This window comes from Podarcis liolepis (assembly GCF_965112155.1).
Source record: "Podarcis liolepis genome assembly, chromosome: 2".
Taxonomy (NCBI): Eukaryota; Metazoa; Chordata; class Lepidosauria; order Squamata; family Lacertidae; genus Podarcis; species Podarcis liolepis.
In genome coordinates, this window is record NC_139555.1 from 122701144 (window position 1) to 122715675 (window position 14532).

At 43.5% G+C, this 14532-nt stretch overlaps 2 protein-coding genes across 2 annotated transcripts in view; both read right to left on the reverse strand.

Annotated features, from left to right (window-relative positions):
* LOC310701103 (vomeronasal type-2 receptor 26-like) overlaps positions 1–14532 on the reverse strand; it is a 255322-nt gene that overhangs the window by 188515 nt on the left and 52275 nt on the right. The gene's annotated exons all lie outside the window — the stretch shown is intronic.
* On the reverse strand, positions 5876–13755 carry LOC310700972 (vomeronasal type-2 receptor 26-like; the record flags this gene model as incomplete). Its single annotated transcript, XM_083490929.1, has 6 exons — positions 5876–6774; positions 7319–7445; positions 10307–10534; positions 11689–12498; positions 12963–13254; positions 13571–13755. The coding sequence occupies 6 exons, from the start codon at positions 13753–13755 to the stop codon at positions 5876–5878; spliced, it is 2541 nt and encodes an 846-aa protein (XP_083347055.1).

The window sequence follows — 14532 nt, forward strand, 5'->3', positions numbered from 1 at the left end:
TCAATATACATAATCAAAATAAAAACAACAACCAAAGGCTAGAATCATAGAATCATAGAGTTGGAAGAGACCACAAGGGCCATCGAGTCCAACCCCCTGCCAAGCAGGAAACACCATCAGAGCACTCCTGACATATGGTTGTCAAGCCTCTGCTTAAAGACCTCCAAAGTAGGAGACTCCACCACACTCCTTGGCAGCAAATTCCACTATCGAACAGCTCTTACTGTCAGGAAGTTCTTCCTAATGTTTAGGTGGAATCTTCTTTCTTGTAGTTTGGATCCATTGCTCCGTGTCCGCTTCTCTGGAGCAGCAGAAAACAACCTTTCTCCCTCCTCTATGTGGTTGTTTGTGCTGGTTTCCAAACTCCCTTTTCCAGAGTGCAAATATGGAGCGTGACTTTCCATATGTTTCCACACTGTTCCTGAAAAATTCACGAACACTCCTATTGATATGACTGATGACTATGAGACAAGGCCACACATGTTTCAGACATCCAATTCCTCACTCCAACACTCCTCTGCCTAGATCACTGTTACAATAGTTTAGTCTTCCTGTACAAAATATAATGTCATCATGGTTACATTGGGGGTCCAATTCATGCTAGCACATAACAGGCCAAATCCTGGCAAATGCACCACCACTAACTGGGTCCTTCACTCCAGGTTCAAATTTGTTCAATGATCTTCTTCTTCTTTGGCAATTACTCATAGCCAAGTAAGATTGTCATCCATAAACACGGTTTTAACAATGAGTCCGTAGGTGACTGTGGAGGCCAATTTCCAGGTGGGAGTTGATCACAGTGAGGATTTGCCAAGCATGCCTTCCTCTTATCACATTTCTCCCTTGCGTCCTGAGTTTGAGTGTCTTCAAAGCCCATGACACTTTTGGTAAAGGCTGTTCTCCAACTAGAGCGGTCGCAGGCCAGGACTTCCCAGTTGTCAGTGTTTATACTACATTTTTTTAAAATGTAAATGTTCAATGATACACAGGAAATAAAGCATAACCAGTGTCAAACACAGGTTCAACTTTGTCACTGAAATGTGTCACTTGATGTACAAAGTTTAATGATATTACAGTGGAGCCTTGGATAACATTGCCTGCGGCTTACATCACCCTTGGTTTGCGACCGGTGTAAATCCGGAAGTACCGGAATGAGTTACTTCCGGGTTTGCGCTGTTCACGCATGTGCAGACGTGACGCTTTGGGTCACGTCGTTTTCAGGTTGTGGCGGGGCCTCCAAAATTGATCCCTGCCATAACACAAGTGTCAGGGAACTGCCATCAGTGCCGGAGGGAGAGAGAGAGCTCCAGAGGGATCCCAGAGAGCGTCCCGGGATTGGGAGAGGAAGCCCATCTTCTGGGGAAGGGAATCAGCTCAGCTCCAGTGGAGAAGGGGGGCAGATGGGGGAATCTGAGAGGGAGTCACATGACTCCTTGCCTGGGACCAGTGGGGGGGACGAAGGGACCTCCGCTGCCTATGCCTTCCTTGCGCAGAAGGCTTCCACGCAGGGAAAGTAGGAGGTGACTGGGCGTGAAAGAACTTCTATGCTGGAAGAAGTTTAAGAAACGCCCACTGATGGATTCTGCCAGCGACTGAGACAGCCACGGGTGAGTGGCTGTCCGGACAGAAAAGGTTCACTTAGGCAACCCAGTCAGGTGTGGGCACCGGCTTACGCACGAGCAACCCCTTGAACCACTATAACAAGGTTCCACTGTATAACATTTGGATGAAATAAAGCAGTTTGCAGAATGTTACAAATCATTACCAAATTTTGCCATGTATAAGACAATGCTCCTGGCAAATAGAAGGGGAAGAAATGGAGGCAGTGAGAGATTTTACTTTCCTGGGCTCCACGATTGCTGCAGATGGTGACAGCAGTCACGAAATTAAAAGGCGCCTGCTCCTTGGGAGAAAGGCGATGACAAACCTAGACAGCATCTTAAAAAGCAGAGACATCACCTTGTCAACAAAGGTCCGTATAGTTAAAGCCATGGTTTTCCCAGTAGTGATGTATGGAAGTGAGAGCTGGACCATAAAGAAGGCTGATCGCCGAAGAATTGATGCTTTTGAATTCTGGTGCTGGAGGAGACTCTTGAGAGTCCCATGGACTGCAAGAAGATAAAACGTATCCATTCTTAATGAAATCAGCCCTGAGTGCTCACTGGAAGGACAGATCGCGAAGCTGAGGCTTTGGCCACCTCATGAGAAGAGAAGACTCCCTGGAAAAGACCCTGATGTTGGGAAAGATTGAGGGCACAAGAAGAAGGGGACGACAGAGGATGAGATGGTTGGACAGTGTTCTCAAAGCTACAAACGTGAGTCTGACCAAACTGCGGGAGGCAGTGGAAAACAGGAGTGCCTGGCGTGCTCTGGTCCATGGGGTCACGAAGAGTCAGACACGACTAAACGACTAAACAACAACAACATAAAACAATGAGCTGGGTTGAAGCCGATGTTAATACGAAGGCAGGGATGTGGGAAGCAGTAAGAGCACCAGCATTGAGCTTCCCTTGTTGGGTGGTGGTGGCACGCATGCAAGGCGTAGCCATGCAAGAACCTCAACAACTTTCGGTGATCTTTTGGAGTTCTAAAAAATAGGGGTCATTTTGTATGTGAAGGAGCGTCTCCACCACCCACTGTTCAGCCCAGAAACTGAGGTCCCGCTCCAAGGGTCTTTTGGCGTTTCCCGCACTGCAAAAAGTGAGGTTACAGGGAACCAGGCAGAGGGCCTTCTCAGTAGTGGCACCCTCCCTGTGGAACGCCCTCCCACCAGATGTCAAGGAAATAAACAACTTTGACTTTTAGAAGACATCTGATGGTAATCCTGTTTATGGAAGTTTTTAATGTTTGATGTTTTACCAATTTTTAAGTGTTGTAAGGCGCCCAGAGTGGCTGGGGAAACCCAGCCAGATGGGTGGGTTATAAATAATAAAATTGTTGTTGTTGTTGTTGTTGTTGTTGTTGTTGTTGTTGTTGTTGTTATTATTACTACTACTATTACTACTACATGGGAGCATCTTATACATGATAAAATATGGTACATTTAAAGAAAATAAAGTGACATAAACCAATGAGATGTAACTTGCAAAAACTTATTGATGATAGTCGCACTCCTGTAATAATGTATTCGTGTTTTGAATGTGAAAGTCACTTCAGGTTTAGCTCAAGTGTGATTTTTCATCAGAAAATCCACATGGAAGAAAAACCTTATAAATGCTTCACCTCTGAAAAGAGCATTTGGTGGAACCCAAACTTTGCATCCCACCAATGAATGTTTAGAAAGCACTGCAAATAACAAGGCCAGTGGAAGTGATGGTATTCCAGCTGAACTGTTTAAAATTTTAAAAGATGATGCTGTTAAGGTGCTACACTCAATATGCCAGCAAGTTTGGAAAACTCAGCAGTGGCCAGAGGATTGGAGAAGATCAGTCTACATCCCAATCCCAAAGAAAGGCAGTGCCAAAGAATGCTCCAACTACCGCACAATTTCACTCATTTCACATGCTAGCAAGGTTATGCTTAAAATTCTACAAGGAAGGATCAAGCAGTATGTGGACCGAGAACTCCCAGAAGTGCAAGCTGGATTTAGAAGAGGCAGAGGAACCAGAGACCAAATTGCAAACATGCGCTGGATTATGGAGAAAGCTAGAGAGTTCCAGAAAGACATCTACTTCTGCTTCATTGACTATGCAAAAGCCTTTGACTGTGTTGACCACAGCAAACTATGGCAAGTTCTTAAAGAAATGGGAGTGCCTGATCACCTCATCTCTCTCCTGCAAAATCTCTATGTGGGACAAGAAGCTACAGTTAGAACTGGATATGGAACAACTGATTGGTTCCAAATTGGGAAAGGAGTACGGCAAGGCTGTATATTGTCTCCATGCTTATTTAACTTATATGCAGAATTCATCATGCGAAAGGCTGGGCTGGATGAATCCCAAGCCGGAATTAAGATTGCCGGAAGAAATATCAACAACCTCAGATATGCAGATGACACAACCTTGATGGCAGAAAGTGAAGAGGAATTAAAGAACCTTTTAATGAGGGTGAAAGAGGAGAGCGCAAAATATGGTCTGAAGCTCAACATCAAAAAAACGAAGATCATGGCCACTGGGCCCATCACCTCCTGGCAAATAGATGGGGAAGAAATGGAGGCAGTGAGAGATTTTACTTTCTTGGGCTCCATGATCAGTGCAGATGGTGACAGCAGTCACGAAATTAAAAGACGCCTGCTCCTTGGGAGAAAGGCGATGGCAAACCTAGACAACATCTTAAAAAGCAGAGACATCACCTTGCTAACAAAGGTCCGTATAGTAAAAGCCATGGTTTTCCCAGTGGTGATGTATGGAAGTGAGAGCTGGACCATAAAGAAGGCTGATCGCCGAAGAATTGATGCTTTTGAATTATGGTGCTGGAGGAGACTCTTGAGAGTCCCATGGACTGCAAGAAGATCAAACCTCTCCATTCTGAAGGAAATCAGCCCTGAGTGCTCACTGGAAGGACAGATCGTGAAGCTGAGGCTCCAATACTTTGGCCACCTCATGAGAAGAGAAGACTCCCTGGAAAAGACCCTGATGTTGGGAAAGATGGGGGGCACAAGGAGAAGGGGACGACAGAGAATGAGATGGTTGGATGGTGTTCTTGAAGCTACTAGCATGAGTTTGATCAAACTGCGGGAGGCAGTGGAGGACAGAAGTGCCTGGCGTGCTCTGGTCCATGGGGTCACGAAGAGTCGGACACGACTAAACGACTAAACAACAACAACAATGAATGTTTATTGGGAAAGAAACAGGAAAATATCACGCCATGTTAGAAGTAGGTATATTACTTCAAGCCTCCCTCTTTTATATTGCAATAAAGCTCAGAGGTTTCTCCTCCTTGGGTGGCCACATTGCATCTTGATTCATCTAAGAATCTGAGCCCTCAAAAGCCACCAGGGAAGCATCTTCAGGCAGCTCAAGCAACAGCAATGGATCATCACTAACTTTTAGCAAGTAAACAAGCTTTAAAATATATAGCTAACAGCCCTGGCACTCTACACACACACACAGAGAAAGAGAGAGAGAGAGAGAGAGGGAGAGAGACTGCTGCAGAAACACTTAGAATCCTCTTTGTCATTCTGGTCACTTCTCAAAGAAGATTTTATGAGGTCAAGAAAGAATTGTGAAGAGTCCGAAGCATGTTTGTGGCTGGAGCATGTTCACTGTGGAGAGAGGCTGAAGCGCTTGTGGTCTTTGAGTTAGGGCCAGGTGGATGGGGAACCTAGAAGTTCACATAGAACTGTAGAGCTGGAAGGGACCCTGAGGGTCATCTAGTCCAACCACCAGCAATGCAGGAATCTCAGCTAAAGCATCCTTGACATTTTGCCATCCAAACTCTGCTTGAAAACCTCCAAGGAAGGAGAGTTCACCACCTCCACTGTCAAACAGCTCTTACTGGCAGAAAGCTTTTCCATATGTGTCGTCGGAATCTCCTTTGTTGCAACCTGAATTCTGAATTCTTGTTAGATATTTTGAACTGTTTGGAGAAAAACTAGAAATCATCACCACATGTTGGGGAAAAATGGATAAAAGGAAGCATTGATATCCTCACATCCTCATTCCCCCCCCTACCTGCCCTTCACCATAAGATACTAGGATTGGTTACAACAATATATATATAGTGAACCTTCTGCTGGCAAAAAAGAAAAGGATAAAGGCTATGTAAAAGTATGTATTTACCTATTGTAGAATAATAACAGGGAACGTGAAGCCCACTACATGTCCCAAGGTCCTGTATCACACCTGAATTTAGTTCACACCAACTGTTTCTGATTGAGAGTCTGTTTTAAGCAGAACCCATCCCTTTATATAGCCTGGAGAATCTGCTGCCATCTTTAGGTTTTTGTTGTCAAGTGCTCCTTTGTGTTCAGATCAGGTCTCAGTATAATGATGTAGCACTTTGGGATGAAGATGCAGCCAAGGAGACCAGCACTGGAGGCCAACATAGAGAAGACCTGCACGGCTACCATGTATTTCCCCTTGGTGCTCAGGTAGGTGGGCACAAAGGACACCCAAACACTGCAGAAGACCAGCATGCTGAAGGTGATCAGCTTGGCCTCATTGAAGACCCCCGGCAGTTTCCTGGCTAGGAAAGCCACCACGAAGCAGATAGCAGCCAGGAAGCCCATGTAGCCCAAGGCACCATAAAACATGGCCACAGACCCTTCATTGCATTGAAGGATAATCTCTGCAGGCTGGGAGTGCATGTCAGAGTCTGGGAATGGGGGAGAGATACTCAGCCAGGTGGTGCAGATGAGAACTTGGACACTGGAACAGGAGATGACAACAGCGTTGGCCAGACTTTTCCCCAGCCATCTCCTCACTCTGTTCCCTGGCTTGGTGGCCATGAAGGCCAGCACCACAGTGATGGTTTTAGCCAACAAAGAAGAGACAGCAACTGAGAAGATGATGCTGAAGACCATTTGTCGGAGAAGGCAGGTCTCCTTCCTTGGCCGGCCAATGAATAGGAAGGAGGACGAAAAAGAGAGCAGGAGGGAGACAAGGAGGATGTAGGAGAGGTCCCGGTTATTGGCTTTGACTATGGACGTTTCTTTGTATTTAATGAAGATTCCTAAAACAATGCTTGTCATTAATAGCAGCAAGATAGCAATGGAAGCTAGAAGGCTCCCCAAAGTTTCTTCATAGGTCAGAAAAGAGATACTTTTGGGAATGCATTGAACTTGACCCTTGTTTGGATGCTGATCTTCTGGACATTTGGTGCAATGTTTTGCATCTAAGGAGGGAAAAGGAGTGCTTAAGCGTCATTTAAATCCATAACAATCTATGTTCTATTACATTTTAGGGGGAAACGTGTCCATATAAGGGAGGGTCAGGAAAAAAACTGTCTAAAAAAGGAGTGGACAAAATTGGTTATTTCATTTGCTTATTTATGTTTATACTGTTGCCTTCCTCCATGACAATAGAGGTGGTTTTGAAAAGTTTCTCAGTTTTATCACCAAAACAAACTTGGGATATAGCTAAAGCTGAGAGGCAGTGACCTCCCACAGAGGTGCTTCTTGGACAGCTTCTGCTGAATTTATACTGTCCTGTTCCATGTGAAATGGTTTTACCTTATATAAATAATATATCGGATTACTGAGGATGCCCTCACAATGATCGTTGATTTGTAGTCCACCAACTGCTTCATTTAGAAAAATAGAGAAGCCAAAAAAGGAGACACAATCAAAAATGTCTTTTGACTCTTCAAAGAAAGTGTCCCTAAGTGAATATTTACACAATTTATATTCTCAAAAGGGCTCCCGTTTATATTCACCCACCTTCCTGAGCAGAGATGGTCCCTTCTGCACATGGGGCACAAGCATAGCAGCAAATGGGCTTTCCTTCCTGAATCACTTTGGCATATCCAGGTTGACAGCTTTTGGTACACCTGGAGCTAGGTACAGTCTAAACATAGAGAACATGCATCAAACAGAAAGTGTCAGGACTATCTGTGTCTATGTCATTCATTTATGGAGTTTAGAATGGACCTAACATGGTCCCTATTCCCAGTGACCCCAGGCACTTTTCCATGGTAGCATTTTGATGCAGGACAACATGGCAGGGAAACCTCTTTGGTGTGTTTCATTTTTTGTTCGGACAATTATATCTCACTATTCTAAGCAAGTTGGGACACGGGTGGCGTGTGGGTTAAGCCACAGAGCCTAGGACTTGCCGATCAGAAGGTTGACGGTTCGAATCCCCACAACGGGGTGAGCTCCCATTGCTCAGTCCCTGCTCCTGCCAACCTAGCAGTTCGAAAGCACGTCAAAGTGCAAGTAGATAAATAGCTACCGCTCTGGCGGAAAGGTAAACGGCGTTTCCGTGCACTGCTCTGGTTCGCCAGAAGCGGCTTAGTCATGCTGTCCACATGACCCGGAAGCTGTACACTGGCTCCCTCGGCCAATAAAGCGAGATGAGCGTCGCAACTCCAGAGTCAGTCATGACTGGACCTAATGGTCAGGGGTTCCTTTACCTTTATTCTAAGCAAAAGTATATATTATTATATATATATTATATATATATTATATTATATATATATTATATATTATACTACAGCAAACCTTTTCAGAACTAAAATACCCAGCAGATGAAGTTGGACAACAGATCAACAGAGGCACACTGATACCCAGAGAGAACTTGCTGCAAGACAGACCCAAAAAAGAAAATAACAGAACACCTCTAGTCATCCCATACAGCTCCCAAGTTAAAACAGTACAACGCATCATCAGAGATCTACAACCTCTCCTGGACAATGACAGTTCTCTTTCTCAAGCTCGGGGAGGAAGACCTTTGATTACCTACAGACAGCCACCCAATCTTAAACAACTCCTAACCCACAATAATACTACAACCAGACTTAACACGGACACTGGCACCAGAGCCTGCAATAAATCCAGATGCCAACTTTGCTGCCACATACACCCAGACAACACCATTACTGGCCCCAACAACATCACACATACCATCTCGGGACTATTTAATTGCTCATCGTCTAACATTGTGTATGACATCAAATGCCAACAGTGTCCTTCAGTTCTCTATATTGGACAAACAGGCCAAACCTTACGCCAAAGAATAAACAGACATAAATCTGACATCAAGAATCACAAAACAGAGAAACCAGTAGGAGAACACTTCAATCTCCCAGGACATTCTATACAAGATCTCAAAGTAGCTGTTTTACTACAAAGGAATTTCAGAAATAGACTGGAAAGAGAAGCTGCTGAATTGCAACTCATTACCAAACTTAAAACCATGGAGAGACCTGGTCTGAACAGAGACAGGATTATTATCTCATTATACATGACTAAGCCATTTTTCACCTTCTCACCCCTTGCCTTTTCCTGTAAGACAGTCGTTAAGAGTTGTCAACAGGCTCATCTCAGCTATCTGCCAATCTCCCATTCCCACCATCCTTCTGAATAATACCCCTCCCCACCTTCTCACTATATAGAAGGATCTGGCAACTTCTGTTTCAGTGTATCTGAAGAAGTGTGCATGCACACGAAAGCTCATACCAAGAACTAACTTAGTTGGTCTTTAAGGTGCTACTGGAAGGAATTTTTTTATTTTAACTCCAGAGTCAGTCATGACTGGACCTAATGGTCAGGGGTTCCTTTACCTTTATTCTAAGCAAAAGTATATATTAAAAAAGCAATTTTAAAACCCTAGAATGACAGTGATAACAAAACAGCAGCAATAAAACATACATGAAGGTAAAGGCAAAGGATCCCTAGATGGTTAAATCCAGTGAAACTTGACTGTGGCATGCAGTGCTCATCCCCACTTTCAGGCCAAGGGAGCCGGCGTTCATCCTCAGACAGCTTTCCGGGTCATGTGTCCAGCATGACCAAACCCCTTCTGGTGCAATGGGACACTGTGATGAGTGCCAGAGTGCACAGAAACAGAGTTTACCTTCCTGCTGGAGCAGTACTTATTTATCTACTCGCACTGGTATGCTTTTGAACTGCTAGGTTGGCAGCAGCTGGGACACAACAATGGGAGCAGCAGTTAAACATACCACCACCTGAAGACTCTAGTTTCAAAAAGTGCCTCCTGAATTATGGTTACATTATTATTCTTTTTCCAAAGTGTTTTGAGTCCTGGCAAGAAAATGGAGAGATGAGTCTCTTGCGAAAGCTTCTTCCACTTAGACCTTCTGTCTCCCATCCCTCTATTAATGCCATTGCTGCTGCTAATAATGCTAATTGCTTAAGGCGGAATCCTTGGTGTCAAGAGTGTGGCATTCAGTTTCCAATCACCCCTCCCCGCACGGTAGTATGCTGCCACCATGTTGTTAACACAGGCCAGGAGATGCCATCAAAATTCCAGGTAGCAAGAGCTCTCCTTTCCACTCGTTGCTTCCTGAAATCTGGACATGAATCTCATTCACCCCCTGGGCTGACTTTGGAAATCCTGCACTCCACTGATTAGGGCTTATCCACACTTCCTTTTGGGCCATCTTTCTAGTCACAGGTCCATGCATTAAAGCTCCATGTCAAAGCAGTCCCTTCCTTCCTTCCTTCCTTCCTTCCTTCCTTCCTTCCTTCCTTCCTTCCTTCCTTCCTTCCTTCCTTCCTAAAACAAAACCCTGCTCTGACACAGATCAGGACCTGTAAGTCGCATTGTGGCACAAATGGAAGTGTCAATGAGCCATTACTCCTCACCAGGTGTGCAAAGGGCTGTAGTCAATAGTGCCCTTGGAATTATTCACTTAGTGACTAGAGCTTTACAGATGTCATGTGGGATAAAGTAGATTGCCATACCTTCTCAGACCACTTGGGCCACACAACGGCTTGTGAGTTGATTGTGAACTTCATGCCAGTGGATCCGTCTCTCCCTATACTCCCAACCGGCACTCTTACACGAGTCTTATTGGGAAACATCACCCAGTTCTCAATGTCATAGTAAGCTGGTATCTGCCCATTCTCATCCAATCTGAGGCTGCCCATGGAAGTATTCAAAAACTGGAGTCCTCTTAAGAAAGGGTGAAGCTGGAACAGCAGGAAAAAACACCAGCATTTATGAAACAGAAAAGTTGAATATAAGCCCTCTACACTTTGAGCTCTAATCTCCTAGGAATTGGGGTCTGTGCATATTTCATCTGGAAATATCTTTTGCAGACATTCCTTTTTCTTTATTAGAACATTTGTAGGCAACTCATTGTATAAAATAACAAGGTTTCTGGAGAATAAGATAAATACAAAAGACAATAAAAAAAAACTTCTTAAAAAATGAAAATAGCCAAATACCAAAGTTTTTAAACATAGATGGTCCTAGAAATCAGTGCACAGCTTAGATGCCAACTCCCTGTGGCCCTGGGTGCCCAAGCACCAACAAAATTCCCCATGAAGAGGTCGGGCATCCACAAATTTTGTTGCCAGAGTGATGCACGCGGCATGACACCTACAGGCCCAGGCATAGGGGCCATATTGGCACTCCTAGTGCACAGTTAGAACCTTATGAATAGAACACCATTTCCTCAGCTGCTCACTGTATCACCAGGGAAGGTTATTTGTCAATATGGGCTGCTCAGGTCTGCTCACAGACAAGAGCATAGGAGTGGTATGTGTGGCTGTTCAGAGTAGTCCTCCTGCCTGGTAAAATTATCTGAAAGTAGGGGGAATTTGCACATACATACTCCCATGTGATTGAAACTTTGGTTGCTCAGAATTCTAGATAATGTGGAAGCCTGCAAATTGAAGTCTTCAAAGTGTAGCCGCTTTCAGTAGAACTTGCACAATGTGTTTCATACTATCCAAGTTGTTAAACCGCCCTGCACTCTTTTGACAAAGGCCAATTTTATCATGTAAAAGTTTAGATATTAATATATAATTAAAAATTCCTTCTGTTTTACACTTGTTGGGCAATTTCAAGTCCCAGCAGAGACACAATGGGAGATGAGGAGGAAACAACTTCTGCTATGATGGCTGCATCTCTCTCAGGGCGCCAGAGAGGAAGAACTAGATGGTGAGGGAGTGTTCTGACATAACCAGAATAGGCACAAACGTTTTCTTCCATCACAAGACTCACTAATGAGATTTTCTGCCAAAATGAGCAAAAAGGGGGGTGGGGGAATCCTCAGTCATAAATTTGATTCCAGTGGTGGGGAAATGGGTTGCCATTTGCAACAAGGAAAAGGAAATACCTGCCATGGCTGTAGCCTTTGACGTTCCAGCCTGTCTCCTCCACTCGCCATCAGCAGGACCTTTGATCTGGATGAATAGGCAGCATTCAAAGCCTGAGCCACAGCTTGGACACTGAAGTAAGGGATGTAGCTGTCTTGAGACAGGACTCTCTCCAGCTCCTCTTCTGGCACCATCTCCAGTTTCTCATTCTCTGTGCATCTTATCCGACTTTTTCCAGCCAATGTGTCCTTTCTATATAAACAATGAAATGCTTTAAGCCAAAACTGCATAAGAAGTTTGGAAGATGGATCATAGGGTTGGTATCTTTTCCTTAGTTGGGGCTTCATTATGAAGGACAAAGATCCATGGATGTACTGGAGAAGATCAGAATCACTATTCAATTTCACATTAATGTCTTGAAGACCTGTTGAGATCCAGACTTTCCCCCCAATTTGTTTCTCAAGAAATTGTTGTATTATCATGAGATCAATCCATGCCGCTTGACTGCTTCTATAGTAAACAAATATTTTGACTTTGTCCCATATGATAAATGGTTCACTTGGGATGAGATATGGATTTAGGTTATGGTCTGGCATTCTTTTTAATAAGGCAATGCAAATTCCATTGTTGATCATCAGAGGTGTCAAGGCACTCAAGAACCTTTCTCCATTATGATTGTTTGAAACCAAGAGGCCAATCCATGTCCATCCAAAATTCAGGAGCAACTTGACAATCCCCCAATACTGACTTTCCCCCTTGGGGACCATTTGGTAGACAAAGGGGACTTCAGTTTTCTCATCCAGTGTCTGAGTCATAAAGCCATAATTGATCTAGTGAGGAAAGGAAGAGATTAGTGATTTGTTTGACTTTCAGGAAAAGGAATAGATACTGTATTTATTGTCTCTTATTAATGTAGTACCTCGGGTTAAGTACTTAATTCGTTCCAGAGGTCCGTTCCTAACCTGAAACTGTTCTTAACCTGAAGCACCACTTTAGCTAATGGGGCCTCCTGCTGCTGCACAATTTCTGTTCTCATCCTGAAGCAAGATTCTTAACCCAAGGTACTTTTTCTGGGTTAGCAGAATCTGTAGCCTGAAGCGTATGTAACCCGAGGTACCACTGTACTTATTATCTGTTATTATCGGGGGGGGGGGGAGTGTTGGCTGGAGTTGATTGCAGTTTTAGTCTGAAACATTTGGAGAGTGCCAGATTGGTGGATGGTGGAAGAAAGATCTATTATAGCTAAGGATTTTCTCACTTTTTCATAGACCCTTCTTGTCCCTTCCCTGCATACCTGTGGAATTTTGTAGATACCTGACATGACTGAAATCACTTGTGAGATGACAGAATTGGCCCGTTCAAGAACAGCCAGAAGGTTATTCCATCTTCCACAGCTATAGTTTGGAATATTGCTTTCACCACCTGCAAGCAAGTCTATCATGCCATCAGAAGTCATTCTTGCATCCAAAAAGTTCTCAAAGAGGTTGTAGCCCAAGGAGATGTTGGGTAAGAACCTGGAATTCTGGTTGATCTCTTGAACAGAGAACAAGAAGGACAAGATGTGCCAGTAGAACCTAGGTGTAAAACTGCAATGAAACATCAAATAAAAAATGTCAGAAACCTATTCACCATGTAAAGAAAACAAATGTTATTTCTAATCAATATCAATCTCAAAGTATCTCATCCCCAAACAATGATATGTATGTTTGTAGTTTCGGCTGAGACAAGACATATTTTATTTTATTTCTTATTTAATAAAGTTATATACTGCTCTACATCTGAGGATCACTTTGTTACAAGGTAAAAATTTATTGGCCATTTATTATTATAAATTACCGGTAAGTAGAAACTATTGGAGTGGTGTTGGAGAAGCATGACATTCAGTAGCCTCTAATTACTTACCATGCAAGCCTCTTTGAGGGAGTCTGGGAAAAAATGTATGGGTCTTCGTCAGTCAATGAACGTGGAGATATGATCCCAGCAATTAGGAAGTCTCCGGGCCGGTAGTAATTGAGTGTTTGACTTCCTTCCCAGATCAGATACGTGGGACATATTTTTCTAAGATTTTTGCAGTCTCCATGCGGCATTAGCAAGAGAAGCAGGAGGGAAATCATTTTGCCTGTACCTCCTACACTAGTAGCTGCTTCTCTCTCCTCTCCAACCAGATAATCAGAAGCCAAAAACTCTTGCAAGAGCAAAACTGCAGTGACTTTCCCAGTATGGATAGCATTCAGGCATCCCTCAGCTGTTCATTCAGACTGTGTCGGACATATCAGCTATTTTGTGCATCCACTTTTCTCCCCAGGCACAGAGCTAGGAATAACGTCATGCTGCCCTTGATTGTGATGTCTAGAAATATATCCTGATCTTGGCAAGAATGAATAGCTATGATTTTGACAATTATAAGGAGAAGAAAATTGACCACTGTAACAACCTGAAGTCCTTGCGCAACTTGGGTGGCAGGTGCAGAGATGAACAAAAACATGTTTACAAGAAATCACAGGTGCAGTGCCAAAGTTTGACGTGTGTGTGTGCCTCAACAGCAAGTTTGGCCTCAACAGCATTAGGTAAGCTCTACAGGCAGGTCAGACCAAGTCCCATCTAGTCCAGGATGCTGTATATTTCATTTTTTAAAAAAATGATATTTATTAAGGTTTCCAAGAAAAAAAAAGTTACATATATAAGAAAAAGAAAAATAGAAAAAAGAAAAAATACAAAATACAGAAAAAATAAAAGAGACTTAAAAAACAAATCAATCTTTCCATGCCTTACATTTCATTTACTTGTTTCCCTGACCTCCTCACGCCTCCCTTTTTTGTATTCCAGTTCAGTTAATTAATTCAGAAATTCCTTTCCCTCTTTGT